This window comes from Protopterus annectens, chromosome 2.part0 (assembly GCF_019279795.1).
Source record: "Protopterus annectens isolate FY-2018-M chromosome 2.part0, PAN1.0, whole genome shotgun sequence".
In the NCBI taxonomy this organism is placed as follows: domain Eukaryota; kingdom Metazoa; phylum Chordata; order Ceratodontiformes; family Protopteridae; genus Protopterus; species Protopterus annectens.
In genome coordinates, this window is record NC_056728.1 from 443,339,952 (window position 1) to 443,366,524 (window position 26,573).

The 26,573-nt window shown below is 44.2% G+C and overlaps 1 protein-coding gene across 3 annotated transcripts in view; it reads left to right on the plus strand.

The window, feature by feature from the left end:
- Positions 1–26,573, plus strand: part of CEP78 (centrosomal protein 78) — a 1,514,071-nt gene that overhangs the window by 844,722 nt on the left and 642,776 nt on the right. For all 3 annotated transcript variants that reach the window (XM_044060872.1, XM_044060873.1, XM_044060875.1), the window contains exon 10: positions 1,283–1,388. In XM_044060872.1, coding sequence (XP_043916807.1) covers positions 1,283–1,388 — 106 coding nt within the window. The remainder of the gene's footprint in view (positions 1–1,282; positions 1,389–26,573) is intronic.

Sequence of the window (26,573 nt, forward strand, 5' to 3'; positions counted from 1 at the left end):
GAACATACACAAGAGCCTCAGTATCACTTTTTCGAAATTCAGTAGTTTCTGCGTCAGAAATATAATTTAAAAATTATACATTGCTTGCTGTGAATGGCATAGATGTTTGAGTTTCAGCTTTGAGTGGAAGAAGGCTTATTGCTACAGTTTAGACTGCTTTCCAGTTAGACAGGAAGGGAGGACTGCTTGCTGCAAGTGGTTTGGGCTGTTATTAATCAAACCAAAACAAGAGCACAAAACATCTCCTCCCAGTAGTTTTAGGTTTGAGGTGGAACCTTACAGACAGTGGATTTAGGTCACTATGTGTTGGCTGGGAATGCAAAGGGGCTGCTAGTTGCTAATATTTTGTTAGTGTTTTAAATGAAGTAGAAGAGAACTGCTTGCTGTGAATGGTTAAGTGAACCAAAAGTAGAGGACCACACCTTTCTACCATAAGTCAAAAGGGAAATGCACCACAGCTCCCTTGCAGAGTTTTTGTGATATTTGGTGTGAGTGGACCTTTGTTGGACTGGCTACATTAATGTGGTATAGGATGTTGTCGCAGTATACCAAAATGACAGTAGTGGAAATCTCTGAGACTGTGCAGTCCTTGTGAGTGGTGCATCACGGATGAATGGGAGGCAAGGCTGCAGGATAGCTGGGGGTAGCATGTCAGACTAGAGTACAAACTTTGAAAACATGCCTACCCCCAGTTTGTGTGTTGTCTATTTGGGTGATTTCTGTTGATACATTATCAAGTCTGATGACATTCCCAGTTCTAAGCTAAGTAAGAATGAAATGCTTACTGCCCATGGATCTTTGTTGTAAATGAATTGCAGCTTTTCTGTTGTTGAAATTGTTGTGCACTTGTTTGTTGGATGTTTGAATCATTTGGTCTTCACTCCACTACTTTTGGGCTTCTACTGGTATGTTTTTTTTTTTTTTTGTTTGTTTTTTTTTTAAACTTTGTGTCCTTTGGGTGAAATGCAGACACAGTGACTAGACTAAATAGGAATTATGCCTTTTTTCCATTGACAAGTCTGCTTGTATTTTCATGTTTAGTTGACAAATGAGTATTTCTCTAGTTGCCATATACCTTGTGTGCATTATTAAATTTATTTTTCAGAAGTATTTTATGAATTAAGGAACATAATTAAATTATTTCTGAAAATAGGTGTTTGTCCACCTTAGTGTAATTATTCTGCAACAAAATCCTTGTCATTGGATGATTGCTATAATAGTGCAGAAAAATGTTTTGGGTTTTTTTTGTTGCAGAAGTGTAATAATAATTTAAATTTTGCAGTTCAGATGGTTAAAATCACCAACAAGGGATGCTTCCAAGTGCAAACAGCTCAGAAGAACTATAGTTCTAGGGAACGGACTGAAGGGGAAAGCCACTATTCGAATAGGTAAAGTTAAGACATTTAAAATGTCTTTAATAGAATACTTTAATGCATCAGCCCCAGCTGTTGTGAGCTCTGTAGTATATTTGAATTGTTTGCCATTGTGTAATGTTTTTATAAGTCTACATGAAATAAAACCTTTTACTTTTCAGCTGCTTTGGATGCCTGACCCTTGCTGTTGTATCACCTTTAATCTCATTTGTGCAGTAGATAGCAATGGTTTCAGAGTCTTGGTGTTATTCTGAAGTATGTGCAACTAAAATCACTGCCCTCAGCTGTGCATTTTAGTAGTTATGTTTAACACTGCAGTAGAAGTATCTGTGACCGTGCTTTGTTCCTGACCCTTCTTAATCTGTATACTTGGGTGTGAATCTGTGATATATACATTATATGTATATGTGGGTGTCCTGGTGTAATTCACATTTGAGTATGATCGACCTGTGATATCTTAAGTCATTTTCATTCATTCCTCAACTGATGGCTTTGGATCAGAGACTCATCTGCTTCTATCAGATTATCAGATCCTAGAACTCTCGAGCTCCTCCTTTTACCCATAATGCCCTGCCAACCAAATGTACCTCAGATCAAGTTTGCTGCCATTAGGTATCAGCCGCAGATTCCTTGGCTCTCAAGTGTTATTGAGTGTTTATTGGATGTTTCCATCTTCCCAGTGTAGTTAATCAGTTAATTTTTATCTTGTATTTTTCTTCTTCCTCCCTCCTGTAAGTTAGTGACTTAGATTTTTTTTTTTCTCTATTTCTTAAGCTACCGTTGTTTACTACTTCTCCTGGTAGCATTGTTGGTATCTGTTTGTACTCTTCCAAGTACTCTTTCTACCAATACTGGTAGTTTGTCCTTTCTCTTTCTTTCTTTCTTTCTACTTTATTTAAAGAAAAAGAATTGCATTATAGCTTTTTAAAATACATTTCCTAGCAGGCTGTTGTTGCTTCTCTGCTAATTGTTTTTTGTGGGAGATCTCCCTTTTTTTTTAAGCTGTCGGACAAACCTTCTGGGTTTAACAGTGTGTTTCCTGTAGGCACAAATTTCCCAGCTCAGATGCCTAAAGGGAATGTATGTACTGTTTGGGTATGGCTCATCTTGATGCAGACTGTGTAGTCTGCTTTGATTTTTAACACCAGGGCCTTAACAGATTGCAGGAATAAATTAATGCTGCACGGTCTCCTGTCTACATTAACTTCTTCTTTGGTGGCTGGGGCTCGAACCCCTTCAAAAAAAGTCTGATGAAAGCAAAATTGATTATCTGACTAAAGAAAAGGAGTCCCGTAACAGGTCTCCATATCGATCCTCAATGTTGATGTCCACTCCTTCAGTGCAGCCTTCTGGTAAGATTCACAAAAAGTCAGACCTGTCTGTCTTGGATCTGACAGTTCAAAAACCTAGGTCTCTTCAGATCCATACTCTGCAGCTTCTGTTGGATACGATTCCATCCCAACTTCCTTTTCCCTTCCTAGAGGAGTCGCCTCGACGGCACTATATACCTCCTTCGATCCTCCAGAAGTCTTTCAGAAGCAGACATGGATAGAATGTTGAGGAAGTTACTCAGAGCACAGGTACAGATGCGGGTTCTCATGCTTCTGACCACTACCGGGCCCGTGAGCCATCACTTGTTCACTTCCCCTCTGTTAACTCCTCCTCTGATCTGACCTTCTCTTTATGATCCATCAGATCTGAGATCCCTGGGGGTGTCTACTTTGAATCTGAAGATTATTTGCTCATTTGCTCCGATGGTTCCCCCTGAGCCAACTTGGCACCAAGTATTTTTAAGCCAGAGGAGACTCGGAGCTGAAACATCAGTGCTGGATCTGGGAGTTCGAAGTTGACTCCCAAACTTTTGGAGCAATCTCTTTCCCTCGGAACCTTCACGCTAGATAGCGCAGGTCCAACTTCCTCCTCGGGTGGAGTGCTGGTGGGGTTGCTGAAGCTGATGATCCATAACACTTCAGCGAGGAAATCCCTCAAAAGAGGACATGCAGGAGGAGGCAGTTAGTTGCCTCCCAGGAATGCCTCACAGATGACACAAATTTTGATGAGGGGAGGGATTTCCCAGATCACTACTTGCTGATGTCTCCTTTGGAGACATCCTAGAGCTCCTCAGACAAAAAAGTGGTTGGTCTTCTGATACTTCATCCCAGTAGGAACTGGTGTTCCTGGAGGCTTTCGGGTCTGGCCCATATACTTCTTGATGCCCCACCCCACCCCCGCCGATGAGCTCAGTGACCTAGTCTCTCAGCGTGCAAGGAAGGACTTGGACAGTGTTGAGGCTATACTGAAAAGACCAAATAAAATCCTAGCCTCCCCCACTAAAGACTATACACACTGGAGCAAAAAGAAATAGCAGAACAGATTTCTTCTGTCCATCCCTCTAATAGAGAGTCCAGGGCATTGGACAGATTTGGGAAGCATGTTTATACTTCAGCTAACTTTGCCCTTGAGTTGCTAAATTATTTGGCACATTTTATGAGACTGCAAAGAGATTTGATCAAGGAGCTTACCAAATCTCTTTCTGGGTCCATGCCCTCTGAGTATGCAAACAGAATCTCCTTGAAACTGGCCACCCTCCAATCTATCTCAAATGTATCCATGAGGTTAATCTCCCATGCTGTGGAAGGTACCTCACGGGTGGTGAATTCAGGAATAACCATCAGAAGACATACCTGGATGCGCTTTTGTGATTTTGTGGAACCATTTAAGTCTTTGTTCATCACTGTACCCTTAGACGGATCTTCTCTCTTTAGCCCCAAGGTTAAAGATATGCTCTGCAGGTGTGAACAGGAGGGAGAGACCCTGTCTGCTGTGGGTGTACATTTTTCTACCACTCAAAGGCCGTTCTCTAGGAACCAGCAAGGTGGTAGAATGATGTGGTTCAAGAAATCCCAGGATCCTTTCCAGGATTCACGCAAAGTAGTTCCCCAGGGGCAGAGGAAGGAACTCAAATGGAAGACGTCATCCTCATGGCAAAGGTGGTCCACAGAACCAGGGCTTTAGAGATTCTTTCTCAGATAGGTCATATCTGTCCTGCTGAAGAGAGGCCTAACTGTTCCTCTCTGGAGGCAGTTGGGGGGCATTTATCCCTGCCCCAGAGAGCTTAGCTAGCTATTACAAAAGAATTGTGGGCACAGAAGAACATATCCAGAGGTTGTACCACACCATTTTCCCTAGCCCTTCCCACAGTTATGAAGAAAATCCACAATGTTTTACCAAGTCAGAGTGAAGCAGTATCTCTAGAATTAAAAAAGCTGCTAGAAGAAGAGAGTCATTTAAGAGGTCTCCCCAGAACAGTGTGTGTCCGGATCGTATTCACATTCTTCTTGGTGCCAAAAAAGATGGGATTTAAGACCAATTCTGGATCTCAGCAGTACTCAAAGTCACTGATGTTCACGGTTAGTCCATTTTGCCTCTGCTGCAAAAGGACGATTGGATGTGCTCTATAAATCTTCAGGATGCTTACTATCACATCAAATGAACAGGCGCTGCAGGAGAAACCTACACTTCTGGCTAGGAGCCAGTCATTACCAGTTCAGAGCACTGTCCTTTGTCTCATCACAGCCCCCCAGGGTGTTCACGAAATGCATGGCAGTGGTAGCAGCTCACTTGAGACTGCTGGGATTCCGGGTATTTCCATATCTAGACAACTGGCACATTACTGCACCAACCAGGAATTTACTAGTACAGGCAAGCGACTACTTGCTTCAGTTGTGTTCTCATCTGGGAATAACAGTCATTTAGAATAAGTCTCAACTCATCCCAACACAGAGCCTGGAATTCATAGACGCTCATTAACCACACAGTCATTCAGATAGCCTGTCTTCCCTCCACTCGAGTAAACACACTAAAGTCCCAAGTCAAGAAAGTGGTCCAGAATTCATCTGTTCCAGAACTATTGATACTCGGGCTTTGAGTTTCATGGCAGCAGCTATCACCTTTGTTCCATTGATCACTTTCCATATGAGAATCAGTCAATGGACTCTGTTGACTCAGTGGTCCATTCTCCAACATCCATTATTCATGGCAATCAGGATCACTCAAACGTTCAATGTGAAGTTGTTAAATCTCGCCTGTATTCTCACTGATGGGTTCAGAGCCGATCCTTGACTCCGACACTGTCTATAGCAAAAGCTCAAGGTTTGCCAGTAGCTCGAGACCAAGCCCCTTATCCCACAATGTACTGCTGGAATTACCCCAGATCTAGTTTGCCGCGGCAAGAGATCTCGGTGATCCAGTAAGCTCAGATATTTTGCTTAAATCGCAAGTTTAAAAATTTCTTTCTCCTTCTTTTTTATATATATGATTCTCTATCTAGTGTGTGTGTGTGTGTGTGTGTTTCATGTTAAAGTACTGTAGTTATACGTAGGTTAGATTGTAGTAGGTAGTGCTCTGTGTTGGCTTAGTTTCTTAGTGTTGGGCCTTTTGTTATCCCTATTTAGATTTAACAAATTTCTTCTTGTTATTAGTACTTTTTTAGTGTGGGCCTAGTTAGCCCTGTATTTAACCTCTGCAAGTTAATTCTGGGGTGTGCCTGTTTCAAACTTTGATTACTCTTTGAACATGTTGGATGAGAGGGAAAAGTCTCATCCCAAATCGGGGTTTAAGAAATGCCCAGATTGTGGACAGAAAATGTCCGTCACTGACGAGCATGTCCAATGTGTTCACTGTCTGGGGGCTAAACACCTCCAAGACTCTTGCAGTATTTGCCACTCTTTTTCCTCTAGGGTACTGTTAGAGAGAAGGGAAAACTTATTGATAGGGGGTTGCTGCAGCATAATTTCTCTGAGATTCTAAAGTTTCTAAGAAGGCAAAAAGAATGGAGGGTACAGGGTCATCGGTTCCACAGTCTTCGGAACCGAGTGTCCCTTTGGTTCGGAGCCAGCTCCCAGTCTTGGAGCCGGACTCTGAGGTTCCCTCATCTCCTCTGCTCCATTCAGCACCTTCAGTGCGTTCCTTGAAGTCTTCGGTCAGCCTCTCAGATATGGATATGGATTGGCTAGTGCAGAAGCTTCTACGGGCACCAGGACTTGCTAAATTGTTGTCGGCCCCAACTCTTTCATCGGAGCCGAAGACCATTGAACCGGACTTAACTACTCCTCCTCCGAACCGTACTGAACTCTTGGAGCCAAAGGAGCCCGAACCGATAGTTGTCGAACCTATGGAACCGAGACCCGCATCGGTGTTATCGGTTCCATCTACTCGGACGTCCTCGGCGCCGACAGAGGACGCTAGGAGCCAACACTCTCCTGTCAGGTCCAAGGAAGATAGTTGGACCAATTTGTCGGTGCCGACTCTTCCTCTCGGGGCTTCGGCTCAGATGAGCTCAGCTCCTACCTCAGGCTCGGAGCCCATGGTTTCGGTGCGGGAGGATCGGATGGTCCCTCCGGATCCGTCTACCCCTTCTCGTCAGAGCCATGGTGCTTTCGATGCCATGAGGAGAGTCCTGTCTCCTAAGACAAAGTCGGCATCAGTTTGGGCTTCCTTCTCCCCTCAAGCACCTGCGTCTGCTTCTACGTCTACCAGTCCCCCTAAGCGTAGAAACCCTGAGCCTCAAGTAGCCCCACAGGGCGCTCTCTGTTCTTCTGAGACCTCCCCAGATTTCCTCACTGAGGAAGTAACCAGGAAGAGACTGTCCAAGAGGAGGCACCTGGACTCCCCACAGGAGTCTTTGACATCCGACACTGACTTGGATGAGTCCAAAGGGTCCTCTTGATCCCCCTCTGAGGATATCTCCTTTGCGGAGATATTAGAGATCCTGAGTCAGAAGTGCGATTGGCAGTCTAAAACCCCTACTGAGGACGAGTCAGTGCTCTTGAAGGCTTTTGGGTCTCAAACTTCCACTTCTTGGGTGTCTCCGCCTTTCGATGAGCTCATGGAGCTGATCTCTCATAAGGTGTGGGAGTCACCGGAGGCCATGGAACCTGTCCCTCAGAAGCCCATGTAGACAAAGCCTTTTTGACCAAAGGAGTGCCTGTTGATGCCATGGTGGTAGCTGCAGCCACCAAAAAGGAAGTGTCTGAAACATCCGCATCTATCCATCCTCCTAACAGAGATTCTAGGATCATGAATAGATATGGGAAATGCATGTTTAGTTCAGTGACTTTTTCTCTGCGATCGCTGAACTTTTTAACCCATTTCATGAGACTACAAAGAGATCTCCTGAAAGAGCTCAGAGATGCTCTCCGGGGTACAGTAGCTGCAGGGGTTGCCGACAAAGTCAACACACAGCTCACTACCCTAAACGCGGTTGTGAACTCATCCATGCGCCTCATATCTTATGCAGCTGATGGTTCCAGTAGAGCCACTAGTTCAGGCATTGCTCTGCGGTGACAAGCCTGGATGCATCTCTCTTCCTTTGTGGAGCCCTTTAAGTCTTCCTTTATCAATACCCCATTTGATGGCTCATCACTGTTTGGGCCTAAAGTAAAGGAAACTTTAACCAGGTGTGAGCAGGAAGGCAAGACCCTATCTGCCGTTGGAGTCCATTTTTCTACCCCTACTCTGCTCTATCCCAAGGGCCCTAAGGGTGGAAAAACGTGGTTCCGAAAAGCACAGGGAGCCTTTCAGGACACACGTGGAGAAACCCCCTCTAGAGGCAGAGGAGGGGGTTATAACGGAAGGCGCTGCCCGCGCGGCAGAGGGGGTCCGCAACAACAGGGTGACAGAGGCCAGTTCTCTGGTCAGCCCTACCAGCGCTCCTGAAAGGAGGCCCGGCTGTCCGGCTCTGGAGGCAGTCGGGGGTCTCTTATCTTTGTACCCAGAAGCCTGGCTAAACATAACGTCAGATACATGGGTACAAAGCATCATTTCCAGAGGATATTTCATACCATTCTCTTCCTCTCCCACTCCTGTAAACAGAATCCCAGATGTTCCACCCAGTCTCAGGGAACAAGCAATCGTAGAGGTCCACAAATTGCTAGAAAAAGAGTCATCCAACCAGTCCCAGCAGACCAAGTTGGATGCGGAACTTACTCAAGATTCTTTTTGGTACCAAAGTAAACAGGGGACTGGAGACCTATCTTGGACCTCAGCAGACTCAACCAATTCGTAAAGAAAGAGAAGTTCCAAATGGTCACGCTTCAGTCCATTCTTCCCTTTATAGGGAAAGGCGATTGGATGTGCTCCATAGATCTCAAGGATGCGTACTATCACATAAAGATGAACAGACGCTCCAGGGATCACCTGCGTTTCCATCTGGGAGCCAATCATTACCAGTTTCGAGCCCTGCCCTTTGGTTTCACTACAGCCCCCAGAGTGTTCACCAAATGCATGGCAGTGGTCACGGCTCAACTGAGGCATCTAGGATTCCAGGTGTTTCTGTACCTAAATGATTGGCTCCTCACTGTTACCACCAGGCATCAATTGACTCGGGCAACGCAATATACTCTGACACTCTGCCATCACTTAGGCATTACAGTCAACTTCGAAAAGTCTGCCTTATCGCCATTGCAGCATACCGTTTTTATAGGAGCAAAGTTAGATACCTCAACCACCACTCTACGTTTTCCAATCGAAAGAGTCTCATTTCTTCGCCAACACGTCAACTCACTGGTGTCAAAGAACAAAGCTACAGCAGCAGAGGTCTTGAAAGTGCTAGGTTTGATGGCGGCAGCAATCCTGGCTGCATCACTCGCAAGGATGCATATGCGAATCCTTCAATGGCTCCTCTTCGCTCAGTGGTCTTACCAAAAGCTACCAATGCACCACATGATTCTCATCACAGATTCTTGCAAGAGAGACCTTTGGTGGTGGTTGACGTCTCTTCATGTCACAATCGGAAGGCCCTTTGTCCACCCCCCCCACCCCCGTAGCCACTGTGACCATGGACGCTTCCCTGATAAGGTGGGGGGGGGCATTTTCAGGGAAAGACTGCCCAAGACACATGGATGGATCAAGAGTCACATCTGCATATCAATGTTCTGGAGTTGAGAGCGGTACTTCTGGCGTTGCAGTACTTTCAGGACTCTCTTCCTCTAGGGACAATTGCAATTCAGATGGACAACATGTCAGTGGTCTGGTACTTGAACAAGCAAGGCAGAACCAAGTCTTACCCCCTTTGTCGAGAAGCCCTCAGGGTGTGGCAATGGCCTGTGTCGTCCCAGTGTTTTCTGTTAGCAACGCACATCCCAGGGAAATCCAACGTGATAGCGGACAAGCTGAGCAGGGCAATACTGTTGCCTCATGAGTGGTCTCTCAACCAACGAGTTGCAGATTTGATTTTCCGCAAATGGGGCCAGCCTTGCTGCGAACTCTTTGCCAGTCACAGCAGTACCAAATGCAGAAGCTACTTTGCCCTAATACCACCTCCCGGACATTCCCCGAGAGATGCACTTGTACTCGACTGGCCCCCGGGTCTCCTATATGCATTCCCACCTATTTGATACCAAGGGTTTTACAGAAAGCAAAATCGCTGGGAAGGAAAGTTATCCTCATAGCTCCCTACTGGCCTCAACAATTTTGGTTCCCCTTCCTTCACCATCATCTGCTGGAGGATCCATGGATCCTGGACCAAGTTCCGGACCTTCTGACACACCAGTCAGGGGACCCCCATCCTTCACTGCAGTCCCTAAAGCTGACTGCTTGGCTAATCCACTTCCCCTAATTGCCAGGCTTCATTCACTCTCCGATGATACAAGACAAATCCTTTTGTCTTCTCACAAGCCATCCACCAGGAAACTATACCGCAGTAAGTGGAACAGGTTCTCAATTTGGGCCAATATACAGAAAATCGACCCTTTCCGAGCTCCTCTATCGTCCATTTTAGAATTTTTGACAACGATTTTTAAGGAAGGAGCAGCAGCTGCCACAGTTCGAGTCCAGTTAGCTGCCATATCAAATTTCCACCTTGGATTTGATGGGTTGAATGTTATGGGCCATAAGTTATCTAAAGCTTTTCTTAAAGGTGTTTTTCACATGAGACCTCCTGTCAAAAAATGATTCTCCCTGGAATTTGAATTTTATGCTATCTCAAATAATTCTCCCCCCCTTAGTACCAGCATCTTCTTGTGAACTCAAATATTTGTCCTGGAAGACTATATTTCTAGTGGCCATTACTTCTGCCCGCAGAGTGTCAGAACTTCAAGCATTAGCTATCAGACCTCCTTACATGATTTTCCATGCTGATAGAGTATCTCTCAGAACAAACTCCTCCTTTTTGCCTAAAGTCTGTTCTGAATCAAATATCAATCAGGTCATTGAGTTGCCAGTCTTTTTTCCCAACCACTCTAACAAATTGGAATACATGCTGCATAAACTTGATGTACACAGACAGCTCAGATTTTATCTTGATAGAACTAAGGATATTAGAAAATCAGATCAACTTTTTGTATCCTTTTCGGAGGCCAGAAAAGGTAATCCAGTGGCTAAAACAACCCAATCTAAATGGTTATCAGATTGTATATCCTTTGTTTATGCGAATGCAAACATGCCATTGACACACAGACCTAAGGCTTATTCTACCAGAGCCGTTTCTACATCTTCTGCCTTTCAAGCTAAATTGCCCCTTGACAATATTTGTGCTGCAGCCACTTGGTCTAAGCCTCATACCTTTATCCCGCATTACAAAGTAGATAAGGCTTCCGGGGCAAGTCTTCCTTTGGTTCCACGGTACTGAAAAACATACTTCCATGAGCCACCCAAGATTGAGGGTGCTAGGGACGCTACCCATCAGTGAGAATAAACAGCGAGATTTAACAACTTCACATAAAGAAGTTATGTACTCACCATAACGTTCCATGTGAGTTGTTTATCTCACCTTTATTCTCACGTCCCTCCCTCCTTCCCCCTCCTGGCTGACAGTTGACTTAGAGGCTAGTACCATCCTGGTTGTGCAATACTTCTTCTTCCCCTTTGGGAAGTGCTTTCTTGTAGAAAAAGAAAAAAGGTACATATACTCGCAGCAAACAAGATCTGAGGTAATTCCAGCAGTGCATTGTGGGATAAGGGGCTTGGTCTCGAGCTACTGGCAAACCTTGAGCTTTTGCTATAGGCCGTGTCAGAGCCGAGGAATGGCTCCGAACCCATCAGTGAGAATAAAGGCGAGATAAACAACTCACATGGAGCGTTATGATGAGTACATAACTTCTTTTTTCCAACATCCATTTCCATGGCAGTCTAGATCACTCAAGCATGCAAAAGATATCTTCTATGGTGGATTCATTCAAAACAGCTGTACGAAGACTGTCCCTTTGTTCTGCCCCTACCCAAGACCACTGTGACCACAGATGATGCCCGGCTCAGGTGGGAGGGATGCTACTTGGGAAGGACAGTCCAAGGTATGTGATCCCCTGAAGAGGCCAGAATGCATGTCAGTGCCTTAAAGATGAGACCTGCCCTCCCAGCATTGCAGGGCTTTCAGGACATTCTCCCATCTGGGACAGTTGCAATACAAACAATATGTTGGTAGTCCAGTACATTAACAAACAAGGGGGAACCAGATCTTACCCACTTTGTTGAGAGGCTATGAGATTATGGCAGTGGGGTAGCTCTTCCAATTGCTTTCTAATAACCATGCAAATTCAAGGGAAATCAGGTGTGACTGCAGACAAACTAAGCAGGTTCATTCTAATGCCTTATGAGTGGTCTTTCAACGTCAATGTGGTGGAGAAAATTTTCCATCAGTGGGACTAACCATGCTGTGATCTATTTACCTCTCCCCTCAACTAGTGCAGCAGGTTCTTTGCTCTAATCCCTACATTGGGGGAGCCACCAAGAGATGCTCTAGTTTATGATTGGCCTTCCAGTCTCCTTTATGCATTTCCACCCCTTTCCACTAATTCCCAAACTTCTTCATAAAGCAGTTTGGTTGAAGAGCACAGTTATCCTCATTGCCCCTTTTTGGCCATGTCAGATTTGGTTCCCATTCCCCAAAAACAAATGGTTCTGCCACCAGTTCCACTTAAAAACACTTGAAACCTTTAATAAAATATACAGTGATAAAATAAAATAAACACATTGGCTCATAAACCGGATAAACGCTTTCGGTATAATACCTTTTTCAAATCTTAAATGTTTGCCAGTGAAACTTCCTCTTAAATACCTTCATTTCCTAGTGTTCACTCACTTAGATGCACACTAGGAAATGTTTCAAGTGTTTTTAAGTGGAATTGGTGGCAGAACCATTTGTTTTTGGAGTTTTATATTTTGATGTGCTCTGCCTTTGGTGACACTACTTACTTCTCTCTTTTTTTTTTTTTTGGTTCCCATTCCTCTGTTCTTGACCACATGGTTTCTCCAGTTCCACTGATTGCTTATCTTAAAAAACATTTTTCTAGTGGCAATTACATCAGCTAAAAGAGTATCTGAACTCCAAACTCTATGTTCAAAGCCTCCTTACCTAATTTTTCACAAAGACAGTGTGTCACTGGGAACAAACCCGTCCTTTTTACCTAAGATAACTTCTGAGTCAAATATTACCCAGGTCATTAATCTCCCAGTTTTTTTTCCCAGCTTTTCAAACAAAAGGGAGTATATGTTACCTTTTTTGGATGGACACCTTAATTTTTACCTTCATAGAACCAAAGACTTTAGGAAATCTGACCCCTTTCTACTACCAGATTAGGCAAACCAGTATCTAAAGTTATATTGGATAAGTAGTTGACTGATTGTATAACCTTTATCTATGGTAAACTAAGATTATCTTTACCAAAACCTCTTAGGTTCCATGAGATCTTTGGTGCTTTTTTCACCTTTTTGGACCAAAACATGTTTAGATGATATTTGCGCAGCTGCAACTTGGGCTAATTCTCACACTTTTCATTGCTCATTACAAGTTGGATTTAATTTTCAGGAACAGAGCAGCCTTTGCTCCAGAATATCCTTCTATAAGGGCCTCCATGTTCCATCTGTGGGATCCATTTTCATTCTTCAACTTCCTGCCCTCCCACCCCCTACCTTTGCTTCTGGAGAGATCTAAGATCCTTGACTGTTGGTTTGGTTCCATATCTTGGAACCGACTTGGCCATTATTCCAGCTTGAGCCCTCCAAAAATTCTTGAGCCTAGCTCTACCCATAATGCTCTTCACAGGATTACCTCAGATCTCATTTGCTGCTATTAGTGCCCGACCCATTTATTCTACGAACTCTCGAGCCAGCTAAATCTCTTCAAATTTTTTTTTCTTTCAAACTTTTTATTAGTGAGCTCTTGTCTTTTTTCTTATATCCAGTTCCTCAATTTCTGCCTTTCTTAACATGAGTAGTGTTTTCACTTCATACCATCATTGGTATTTCTCCCTCTGTCAGTTACCATTAAGGTAATTTCTTTGTACCATCATTGGCATTAAGGTAATTTCTTTATACCATCATTGGCACTCTTCCTCTCTATATTTCTCCTTTACCGTGAGGTAACTCTTTTCGTACCCTTGTTTTTAAGACCTTCTTTTTCTTTTTGTTAAAAAAAAAACTTTTAAACTTTAAACTTCTACGGTGGCTGAAAAACCCAGAAGTAATTCTGGTTTTGAGAGATACCAGAAGTGCGATTGCAAGCTACCCAACTCTGATGGGCACCCTTTGTATCTATTGTTTGGGGCCGGTGCACCTTCAGGAAAACTGTGCCATCTGTCATGGCTTCAGTCACATACATAGCCATTTTCTCAAGTACCCATCTGAGTGTAGAGCAGCCAGTTTTGCCCACTGGGAAGCATCACCCCAAAATTTTAGACCTCTCCCCTAAGCCCAGCAAGTCCCAGTTTAGTTACAAACTCTCATTGCACTGCCACTCATAAATCACAAAAAAAGAGGATCCACAGTCATGAATGTGCACTTTCCTACTGTCTATGTAGCCAGCTTGATGGAAATGTGCACCCTGAGACAGTGTAGCAATTGCCTTATGTTTACAGACAACCACATTAGTCATAAGCAGACTGACACAGTATGTGAGAAATGTAATTACACTATGTCTTTGGAGGCAGGGCTCACGTATACAGGTACTGATATCTCCAAACAGGTTGCCAGTAATACTTTTTATGGATCAGACACATATGCTCACATATGCTGAGGCTCTTAAATGCAATCCATCCAAACCTCAAAGACTTCCCAGACGGTGTCCTCAGCAACCTTCCAGACACTCTACAAAGATAAAACTCACCAGGACACATACAACCACATGTCACAGTGCCTCAGCCTCTAAGCCCTTAAGGCAAACTACCGCACAACCCAGTATATTGGTCATTGGAGAGACTGTTGTGAGATACACTGCAGCCCCACTCACCAAGCTGAGCAAGAAGAGAGTCTTGTTCAGTTGCTTGTAATGCGCAAGGATCTGCCATATCTCACATAAACTCAGGACACTGATCTGTAGGTACCAGTATGAATCTGTCATAGTCCATGTGGGTGTTAATGACCTGAGACATACCTTCTTGAACTACTGTATATGAAGTAAGATATGAAAGAGCTTTGAGACTGTGTCCCGGGCAGGTATGAACCTAGCACACAGCATAATTCTATGTTCTCCAAGGATACCACTACAATATAAACAGAAGATAATTGACTTTAACTGTGGCTTATTTACTGATGTCATTAAGGGGGTCCAGTATTTGTTGGCTTGGGAGGACGTGATCGACAGACCACTTTGATTTGCCAGGGCTGGTCTGCACCTGTCTCCATTAGGCTTTCAGACATATTGGATAAAACATTATCCACCCCTGTAATCCCTTTTTTAGGCAATACCAATCTGATAAACCTTTTGACATAGTACATATTACTCAAGATAAACCAAAGGTGTTACTGCTTATTGCTAGGAATCTCAACAAGAAGCTCCACTCCCTTGAAGCACTCCACACCATTGAGAATATTGACGTCTGTGCAGTTACTGAGCCATGGTTTAAAGGCATGGAAGGCACTCCAACAGCACAAGGTTATAATGCCTTCCACACATTTAGACCTGCTACCACACAAGAACGGAGAAAGAGGTGGTGGTGTATTTATCTGCATGAAAAGTAAGCACAGAGCAAGATTGGTCAAACAATGTGAGAAGCTTGAACTACTCCATGACCCTAGGAGAAGTCGCATACCATATCTTTGCTAGGTATAGGTCCCCGTCTGTGACCTAGAATAATCATACCATGCACTGGAATCACTCATCATTCAGCCAACACCATATTCTTTGGTGATTTCAAGTATCTCACCATAAACTGAGATACATACACAACCACTAACATGCAGGCCCAAAGATTATTGGATTTTATCGGTTCAAACACCCTGGAACAGCTAATCTGCACACCTGCTAGGAGTTCAAATATCCTAGATCTGCTACTCACAAATATGAAGAAATGCCCCCCCCCCCCCTTTGTAATATTCTCCGTGGTCAGATCAGATTACAAAGTAGTTGCCCTTGAAATAAATATAAAGCCCAAACTTCCAGCAAACCCCAGAACCTTTAAGAACTTTTCCAAGTCTAACTACCTCCTTCTAAGCAATGGCATAGTTAAATTCCAAGCCCCCTAAAACTGAGAACACTGGCCTATGCAGAAGTGTTTACGGAAACTCTGTACAGTCATGTAAATACCTGCATAAAACAGCAGTACCAAACCAAAATAAACTTAGGACAAATTCTAAAAATGTGCCCCAGTGGTGGAACCCCAGTATAAATAGGTTCTACAACTAAAAAATCCTGTCTAAATGTAGGAAGGAGTATTCCTAACTAGCAAAAAACTCTCTCATTGTCTCAACAAGCAACTCATGGAACTTATCAAGACTACCAAAGTCAACTTCAAGGCAAAAATAACTGCCCAGAATAAGGATAACCATAAGACATTTTTTTTAGTTATGTATGCAACCTTAAGGGGAACACCCAAAAATGTCCTAAACTAAAAGTTACCCTGCCCCCCAGCAAATATCCTCTACTATTTCTCCACCAACCATCACTAAAGAATGAGTCCTCACTGCACCCTCCAAAGCTAAAAACACTGCATCAGTAGTTCCTTATAGTATCTCAGGATGCCTACTAAATAGCTGGAAACATGACCTGTCAAGCCCACTAGAATCTGTTCAACCACAGCCTGCGGACAGGCTTCGTCCTCAGGGAATGGAAGACTGCAACAGTTATTCCTCTACACACAGGGACCATCAACAGACCCATACGTTTAACTAGTCTTGTATGGAAGACCATGGTTAGAATTATTGTGGAACTGATAAACAAAGACTTGGAAAGTCTTCATACATTAGATCCATCCCACTTCAGTTTTGTAGTGGGAAGATATAGCCTAGTAAACCTGGTGGACTTCTTCAAGAAGGTTACTAGAGCCATGGATGAGGGTAGAATGATGCAAACTGCCCACCAAGACCTGGCAAAGACATTTGATACAGCTATCTCCGTAGGTATTGTAAAAAAAAAACTCATAAATTCTTGTCACCCAATCTCTAGCCAGATGGCTCAAGGATAGGACGCATGATGTTAGGGTGGGGGAATCCATGTCCACCAATAGTCCTGTTACTGTTGGTGTCCTATATGCACTGGGACCTCTCCTGTTAACATTATACTTCTCTAAAGTCATGGCAAATGTAGAGGACCTTTGGCTGACCGAATTTGCTGAAAACTGCAAGCTGGGTGCAATCACTGAATCCCCCAAAGATGCAGACATTCTCTGAAAGGATATTACACAGACAAATAATTGGTGCCAGAGCCAATGCCTAAAAACTAAATGAAAAAAAAATGCGTAATTATACCTTTTGGGAAGATGACTGCCCCCCTGCAAACTACAACATTGATAACACTCCCCTGAGAGTAGACTAGTGATAAGGGACTTGGGAACTCAGGTTGACAGTAGCATGAGCTTTGATCACCATGTGTTCATAATGTTGAAATATTCTTCTAAGTGGCAAAACTTATAAATAAGGGCATGGCATCCAGATGTAAGGAGATCGCAGTCCCACTATTCTCATCCCTCATTAGACCAGTAATCGAGTACAATGCATCCTTCAGCATGTACCTGACCAGGCATTTGCAACAGCTGGAGAGGCCAAAGAGGTTCCTCACTAAAAGAATACAGGGTGCAAATAAGTCTTATGCAGACTGGCTCAAATCTCTGTCCAAGTACTTGGTCCCCTGCAGACTACTGAGGTGTCTTCTATATCTAACCTACAAGGCATTGCCTGATCCAGCCCTGTTGGATCTGTTACACATTCACAAAACAAACAACACTAGAAATATCCAATCTCAGGATCTGTGACATTAACAAAACATGTTGGAGGGCAGGCATGTGACTCAGAGATTACCTCTTCACTGGAATAGACTCACCATTCATTTGAAGCAGACCTCTTCCCTAAGTCTATTCAAACACAGTTTGGACCAATGGATGTGAAATCACAAATTCCTCCCCGGCTTGTCACCTCTGTCCTTTGAGGACAAGGGCAGCATGTGGATGCCTTAAGGTGGAGGCGTATCTCAAAGTCATTCTAGTCCTTGGGCATTGATGATTGGGAAAATTGTAGCATGAATAGCTAGGCTTAAAAAGGCTCTAGGGCCATTAGCCTAGTAACCTCCTATGGGCTTATAACAGGTGTGTTTGTAGAGGATAGATGTTTTTGCAAGTTACTTATTTATGACTCACATATTGTCTTGTGTCCCAGTACAACATGAGATGATGTCCTTCATGCAAAACACCAGTCCTGCCATCTCCCAGAAAACAGCCCATATGTTAAAAACCTTCCAGTTCATGTGTAGGCTTGCTACAGCAGAGAAACAAAATGAGACCCATTATAGAATACAATGTGGTATGAACCTCTCAAGACATCTGCAACAACTGGAAAGGCCGCAGAAATACCTCACTAAAAGAATCACAGGCCTAAAACAGATGCCCTACGCTGACAGCCTTAAAAAACTCCAGCTATACTCTGTCGCATATCGTCTACTCAGAGGCGATCTCTGTTTAACATACAAGGCCATGTCAAACCCAGAGCTGTTGGACATGCTACACTTAAAGAAATCCCAATCCCTCAGAGCCACACGATTCAGGGATCTAAACCTTGTCATCACAATAAACAAAACATGCTGGAGGGATAGGTTCCTGACCCAGAGACTCCCCAGACTCTGTAGTAGATTGCCTATACATGTCAAGCAGAGTGCCTCTTTGGCCCTCTTCAAAAGGAACCTTGATGATTGGATGGGAGAAGGGAAATTCACCCTGGGGATCACGTCAGTCGCCCTGCTAGACAGGGGTCCAGGGAAGTAAATATTGTGAGAAGAAATAGCCAGGGAATTGTATAGGCCCTAGGGCTGATAGCCTAGTACCGACCTATGGACCTAAGAATTGCTGTTACGAACAATTACAAAAGCTAACAACTCAGCTGCTGACTGTTTATATTCCTCTTTCCTGGCCAAAATTTGGAACTCCCTTCTTCTCACTCTATGAAACACGATAAACACCAACTCTTTTAAAAACATAAACAAGAGAATATTTAAAAGATACCTGGCTCTGTACATATACAACTCCTGGATGGTGAATATCCTGCCCCAAACTCTCTCCTGTTCTTTCTAAACACAATGCTTTGCTAGCATTGTCTCCTCTCCCTCTTCTTTCTTCTAACTTTTCAAAAACATTCTTTCTCTCTGCTGAATACTAATCCTCCTTTTCCACCTTTTCTCTCCTTCTACCAAATTAATTTCCAAATACGTTTCATAACATGGTGCTGATAGTAGTTAGTGATATTCTGTTTAAATTTTGCATATTTGTTGATTAGAATTTTACCATTGTTTACTAAGTTCTTAATGTAATGTTTTAATTTTTCCGGAGTTTTTCTCCCCTGGCCTTCATTGAAAAGGAGTAGCTTTATGCCCAGTTGGACTTTCCAGATAAACAAATACAAGATATAAAGTAAGATAAAAAGAGATAGCCTCTTCCTCCTTGTTATCTGTCATGGCTGATAAAAGAGAGTGGAAGGAGTAATAAGATCCCTGAGATGCAGCAGCAAGGCAAATCTTCTTGCCATATGGCAAAGGAAAAACATTGCTAGAAAATGTCTTCACAAGGTAAGGAATATGGAAGCCATCATAAGAAGTTTTCCTGTCATAAATTCATGGTTTTATTTCAGTGTTTGCGCAATCGGCACAATCACTGTGAAAGCTGAGCAGTCTAGGACTCAACCTGTTAAAATTCTCAGTGTCAGGGACTAGTTTTATGGATTTAGACAGTGCCATTCCTTTCCATGTATGTGACCTGTTTCTGAACTTAACAATGATTTACAGTTAGCTTTGTCAACTTCCCTTGTTTTCTGTAGTTGTTACTGCACTGGATACCACAGCATCACTTCTGGTTACTAGCCAATCTGAAAGTTAATGGTATCCATTCCACTTACTAGAATGCTTTGGTGTAGTTGGCAGATGCACTCATTCCAAATGTGGAAGTCATGGAGGTGGCCTGCAGCACTGGGCCTCACAACACCCCTGGGCAGGCATTAATTACACATTAACACAGACCCTGGAGGGCATTATTGCTTGCTTAATTAGCTGCAGAGTCAGTGTTTCTTCACATCACCTTTTGGGGTCAGACTTAATTCCTCAACAGCCTCATGCAGGGCTTCCTTTCATAAAGCAAAACGCATTGCAGGTTGTGACATCTGACAGTTTTCTGGCAGGGTGGGGGAAGTCCATCGTGCCTTCTCTACCACTCATACCAGTATAGAAAGGGGGTATTTTATAAAACAGCTGCAGGCAGGTGGTCTTTATGGAAATGAAGATGCTGCAGGAGAAGTTGAATTCCTTATGTAGTCCAATGTTGTAGTACTTAAGCAAGCAGGGAAATGTGTGACTCTACTCCTTTTGCAGAGGGACATTGCAGGGCTAGCATCAGGTCTTTAACAGGGGACATCACTCTCTCAGATGTTGCATCTCAGGAGAAAGTAATGTGTTGGTAAAATTGAGCTGTTCCTCCAGACCTCCTTTGAAATTGAGGATTGTAATGTTTTATTTGGCCAGACTCTTCTGGGAGTTAGGCTGTCTGAGGCCCATCCTTTTGCCACTCAGGAGAATGTGTTCCTCCCCCTAATGTGATAGTTTTCCAAGTCTTTATTTTGAGACGTACATGACACTCAATCTAATGTCCTTAGAATGTACATGTACAGTTGTATCATAAAAACATAAATTGCATCCTATAAAAAGTAGAACAGGACCTGGTGTACCTCCCTCCATTCCATAATTACTGTCCCCATCCCCTCAAGCTTGGGCTTTGTTCTTTTTATGATGCTGCATACCTCTCCCAGTAGATTTCTGCAGGCCAGTAGTGTTGTTTCACCTTAAATTGATGTCAGCAGTTCTCACTCCTTCTCAACATATTGCCTTTTTTGCATAGTCTGTTCCCTTACAGATAAGAGTTATGCCATTCTGAGTTTTACCATTTTCCCAATAACTTCCTTAGCCAGACAAAGTTAAACTAAATATATTTCCTCTCTTCCATCACTGGCCATTTGAAATGCACAGGCAGTAAAGAGTTGTTGGTGGAGGATGCAAGGTTCATCATTAGGATCATGGCTGCAGTAGCCTAAGCTGTATGAGTTATATCCTACATAATATATAGTAGCTGGTCACCTTCTAAAGCTTCAGGGTAACTTCCATGCACCCTAACCATTTTTCAGCTCGTGTTGAGATGTCTATAAGTCCAGTTTGGGTGCCAAGCTCCTCACAGCTTTCCTGCCACTGAAGAAAGCAATCCTGTGCGTGCTTTCCAGGCGTGATGGTCAGCTAACACTGTTCCATTGCTGGGAAAATAAGTTCCCTTATGGAAAAAAAAAAAATTTCCACTTTACTTTTTATCACAGGAAAGTTACTTTTTTTCTAAAATATGTACTTTTAAGCTGAGAAGGTGCTTTTCTGACTGTCTCATGAGTTTTATGTACTTTTAAAAGGGAGTGCACTTATGTATGTGGTCAAAAGTTGTTAAAAGATTAACAATATTTTTTCTGTGGAGAAACTGTTAATGTGAAGTTGTTAAATCTCAATGTTTATTCTCACTGATGGGTTCGGAGCCGATCCTCGGCTCCGACATGGCCGATAGCAAAGCTCAAGGTTTGCCAGTAGCTCAAGACCAAGCCCCTTATCCCACAACGCACTGCTGGAATTACCCCAGATCTAGTTTGCCACGGCAAGAGAGATCTCGGTGATCCAGCTAGCTCGGACCATTTGTGAGAAAAAATAGCAAGTTTTGATAAAAAATTTTTCCTTTTCGCTTAGATTTTTTTCATATAGATAGTTTGAGTGTTAATGTTAAAAATTTAAATAATAGAATCAGTAGTTTCTGATAGTTAGTGTTCTGTTGGCTTAGTTGTTTTGTGTGGGCCTTTTAGCCCTATTTAGAGTTAATAATCTCTTTTTTCTTATAGTCAGGGTTTTTCTCAGTGGGCCTGTTTAGCCCTGTATTTGTAAATTTATAGTTTAACTGTCATAGATAGTTCCCGGTTTGGGCTTAGTTGCTTAGTTAGTGCGGGTCTTTACAAGGAAAGTAAGGACTTCACTGTATTAGTTTCAGTATACTGGTTTTTGTTTTCTACTGTTTACTATGTCGGATGACAAGGAAAAGTCCCATCCTAAATCGGGATTCAAGAAATGCCCAGATTGTGGGCAGAAAATGTCCGTCACTGATGGACACATTCAATGTGTTTACTGTCCGGGGGCTAAACACCTCCAAGACACTTGCAGCATTTGCCATTCCTTTACTTCAAGAGTCCTCTTGGAGAGAAGGAGGAAGCTAATTGACAGGGGATTACTGCAGCATTCCTTTTCTGAGGTGTTGAGTAGCCATGAAGGTACTAGCATGTCTTCCAAATCCTCCAAATCTACAAAATCTTCGGACCCCAAAGTGGCAAAAAAGGCAAAAACTTCAGAGGGAGGGTCATCGGTTCCACAGACCTCGGAACCGAGTGTCCCTTTGATTCGGAGCCAGCTCCCAGTATTGGAGCCGGTCTCTGAGGTTCCCTCTTCTCCTCTGCTCCAGTCAGCACCTTCTGTGCATTCATCTAAGTCCTCAGTCAGCCTTTCAGATTTGGACATGGATAAGCTAGTGCAGAAGCTTTTACAGGCACCAGGACTTGCCAAATTGTTGTCGGCCCCGACCAGCTTGACTGTGCCGAAGACCATTGAACCAGATTTGTCTACTCCTCCTCCAAGCCGTACTGGACCCTCGGAGCTGAAGGAACCTGAACCGATGATTGTCGAACCCTTGGAGCCGATACCCGCACCGGTGTTATTGGCTCCATCTACTCTGATGTCCTCGGTGCTGACTGAGGACTCTAGGAGCTGACACTGTCCCATCAGGTCCGGGGAGGATAGCCGGACCGATTTGTCGGTGCCGACTCTTCCTCTCGGGGCTTCGGCTTGGATGAGCTCGGCTCCTACTTTGGGCTCGGAGCCCATGGTTTTGGTGCGGGAGGATCAGACGGTCCTTTCGGGTCTGTCTACTCCTTCTCATCGGAGCCATGGTGTCTTCGATGCTATGAGGAGAGTCCTGTCTCCAAAGACAACATCAGCATCGATTCGGCCTTTCCTCTCCCCTCAAGCTCCTGTGTCTGATTCTTCATCTACCGGTCCCCCTAAGGGTAGAGACCCTGAGCCTCAAGTTACCCCCACAGGGCATCCCCTGCTCTTCTGAGACCTCCCCAGATCCCCCCACTGAGGAGGTGCCCAGGAAGAGACTGTGCAAGAGGAGGCACTTAGACTCCCCACAGGAGTCTTTGACATCTGACACGGACTTATATGAGTCAAAAGGGTCCCCTCGATCCTCCTCTGAGGATATCTCCTTTGCAGAGATATTAGAGATCCTTAGCCAGAGGGGCGATTGGCAGTCCAAGACCCCTACAGAGGACGAGTCCGTGCTCTTGAAGGCTTTTGGGTCTCAACCTTCCACTTCTTGGGTGTCTCCGCCTTATGATGAGCTCATGGAACTGATCTCTCGTAAGGCGTGGGATTCACCAGAAGCCATGGAACCTGTCCCTCGCAAGCCAAATAAATTCATGTCTGCCCCAGTGGACAAGCCATTTTTGACCAAGGAAGTGCCTGTTGATGCCATGGTGGTAGCTGCAGCCACCAAAAAGGAAATGTCTGAAACATCCGCATCTATCCATCCTCCTAACAGAGATTCTAGGATCATGGATAGATATGGGAAACGCATGTTTAGTTCAGCGACTTTTTCTCTGCAATCTTTGAACTACTTAACCCATTTTACGAGACTACAAAGAGATCTCCTGAAAGAGCTAGGAGATGCTCTCCTGGGTACGGTAGCTGCAGGAGTGGCCGACAAAGTCAACACACAGCTTGCTACCCTAAACTCAGTTGTAAACTCATCCATGCATCTCATATCTTATGCAGCTGATGGTTCGAGTAGAGCCACTAGTTCTGGCATTGCTTTCTGAAGACAAGCCTGGATGTGTCTCTGTTTCTTTGCGGAACCCTTTAGGTCTTCCTTTATCAACACCCCATTCAATGGCTCATCACTGTTTGGGCCTAAAGTAAAGGAAACTTTAACCAGGTGTGAGCAAGAAGGCAAGACCTTATCTGCTGTTGGAGTCCATTTTTCTACCCCAAGGGCCCTAGGGGAGGGAAAATGTGGTTCCGAAAAGCACAGGGAGCCTTTCAGGACACACATGGAGAAACCCCCTCTAGAGGCAGATGAGGAGGTTATAATGGAAGACGCTGCCCCCGCGGCAGAGTGGGTCCGTAGCAACAGGGTAACAGGGGTCAGTTCTCTGGTCAACCCTACCAGTGCCCCTGAAAGGGGGCCCGGCTGTTTGGCTCTGGAGGCAGTCGGGGGTCGCTTGTCTTTATACCCAGAAGCCTGGCTAAACATAACATCAGATACATGGGTACAAAGCATCATTTCCAGAGGATATTTCATACCGTTCTCTACCCCTCCCATTCCTGTAAACAGAATCCCAGATGTTCCACCCAGTCTCAGGGAACAAGCAATCGTAGAGGTCCACAGATTGCTAGAAAAAAAAGAGTCATCCAACCAGTCCCAGCAGACCAAGTTGGATTTGGAACTTACTCAAGATTCTTTTTGGTACCAAAGAAAACACGGGACTAGAGACCTATCTTGGACCTCAGCAGACTCAATCAGTTCGTAAAGAAAGAGAAGTTCCGAATGGTCGCGCTTCAGTCCATTCTTCCCTTCCTAGGGAAAGGTGATTGGATGTGCTGCATAGATATCAAGGACACGTACTATCACATAAAGATGAACAGACTCTCCAGAGATCACCTGAGTTTCCGGCTGGGAGCCAACCATTACCAGTTTCGAGCCCTGCCCTTTGGTCTCACTGCAGCCCCCAGAGTATTCACCAAATGCATGGTAGTGGTCACGGCTCACCTGAGGCGTCTAGGATTCCAGGTGTTTCCATACCTAGACGATTGGCTCCTCACCGCTACCACCAGTCATCAATTGACTCAGGCAACACAACATACTCTGACACTCTTGTCATCAATTAGGCATTACAATCAACTTCGAAAAGTCTGCCTTATCGCCATCGCAGCATACCATTTTTATAGGAGCAGAGTTAGATACCTCAACTACCATTCTACGTCTTCCAATCGAAAGAGTCTCACTTCTCCGCCAACACGTCAGTTCACTGGTGTCAAAGAACAAAGCTACAGCAGCAGAGGTCTTGAAGGTGTTAGGTTTGGTGGCGGCAGCAATCCTGACTATACCACTCGCAAGGATGCATATGCAAATTCTTCAGTGGCTCCTCTTTGCTCAGTGGTCTTACCAGAAACTACAGATGCACCACATGATTCTCATCCCGGATTCTTGCAAGAGAGACCTTCGGTGGTGGTTGCCGTCTCTTCATGTCACAATCAGAAGACCCTTTGTTCTCCCTCCCAGTAGCCACTGTGACCACGGACGCTTCCCTGATAGGGTGGGGGTGGGGGGATTTTAGGGAAAGACTGCCCAAGGAACATGGACGGATCAAGAGTCACATCTGCACATAAGTGTTCTAGATTTGAGAGCGGTACTTCTGGCATTGCAGTACTTTCAGGACTCTCTTCCTCTAGGAACTATTGCAATTCAGACGGACAACATGTCAGTAGTATGGTACTTGAACAAGCAAGGTGGAACCAAATCTTACCTCCTTTGTCGAGAAGCCCTCAGGGTCTGGCAGTGGGCTGTGTCGTCCCAGTGTTTTCTGTTAGCAACGCACATCCTGGGGAAATCCAATGTGATAGCAGACAAGCTAAGCAGGGCTATATTGCTCCCTCAGGAATGGTCTCTCAAACAACAGGTTGCGGAGTTGATTTTCCACAAATGGGGCCAGCCTTGCTGTGACCTCTTTGCCAGCCACATCAATTCAAAATGCAGAAGCTACTTTGCCCTAATACCACCTCCGGGACACCCCCGAGAGATGCACTCTAACACGATTGGCCCCCGGGCCTCCTTTATGCATTCCCACCCTTCCCATTGATACCCAGATTTTTACAGAGAGCAAAATCGCTGGGAAGGACTGTTATCCTCATAGCCCCCTACTGGCCTCGACAGATTTGGTTCCTGTTTCTCCACCATCATCTTTTGGAAGATCCATGGATCCTGGACCCAGTTCCGGACCTTCTGATGCATCCGTCAGGGGACCTCCATCCTTCACTGCAGTCCCTGAAACTGACTGCTTGGCTAATCCACTTCCCCTAATTGCCAAGCTTCATTCAATTTCAGAAGATACAAGACAAATTCTCTTGTCTTCCCACAAGCCATCCACCAGGAAATTATACGGCAGTAAGTGGAAAAGGTTCTCAATTTAGGCCAACACGCAGAAAATTGACCCTTTCTGAGCTCTGCTATCGTCCATTTTAGAATTCTTGACAAAGATTTTTAAGGAAGGGGCAGCAGCTGCTACAGTTTGAGTCCAGTTAGCTGCCATCTCAAATTTCCACCTTGGATTTGGTGGCTCAAATGTTATGGGCCATAAGTTATATAAAACTTTTCTTAAAGGTGTTATTCACATGAGACCTCCTGTCAAAATTCCCTATTCTCCCTGGAATTTTAACTTTATGCTGTCCCAAATTATTCTTCCCCCTTTTGAACCAGCATCTTCTTGTGATCTCAAATATTTATCCTGGGAAACTATTTTTCTAGTGGCCATTACTTCTGCCCGCAGAGTGTCAGAACTTCAAGCATTATCTGTCAGACCACCTTACATGATTTTCCATGCTGATAGAGTATCTCTCAGAACAAACCCCTCATTTTTACCTAAAGTCTGTTCTGAATCCAATATCAATCA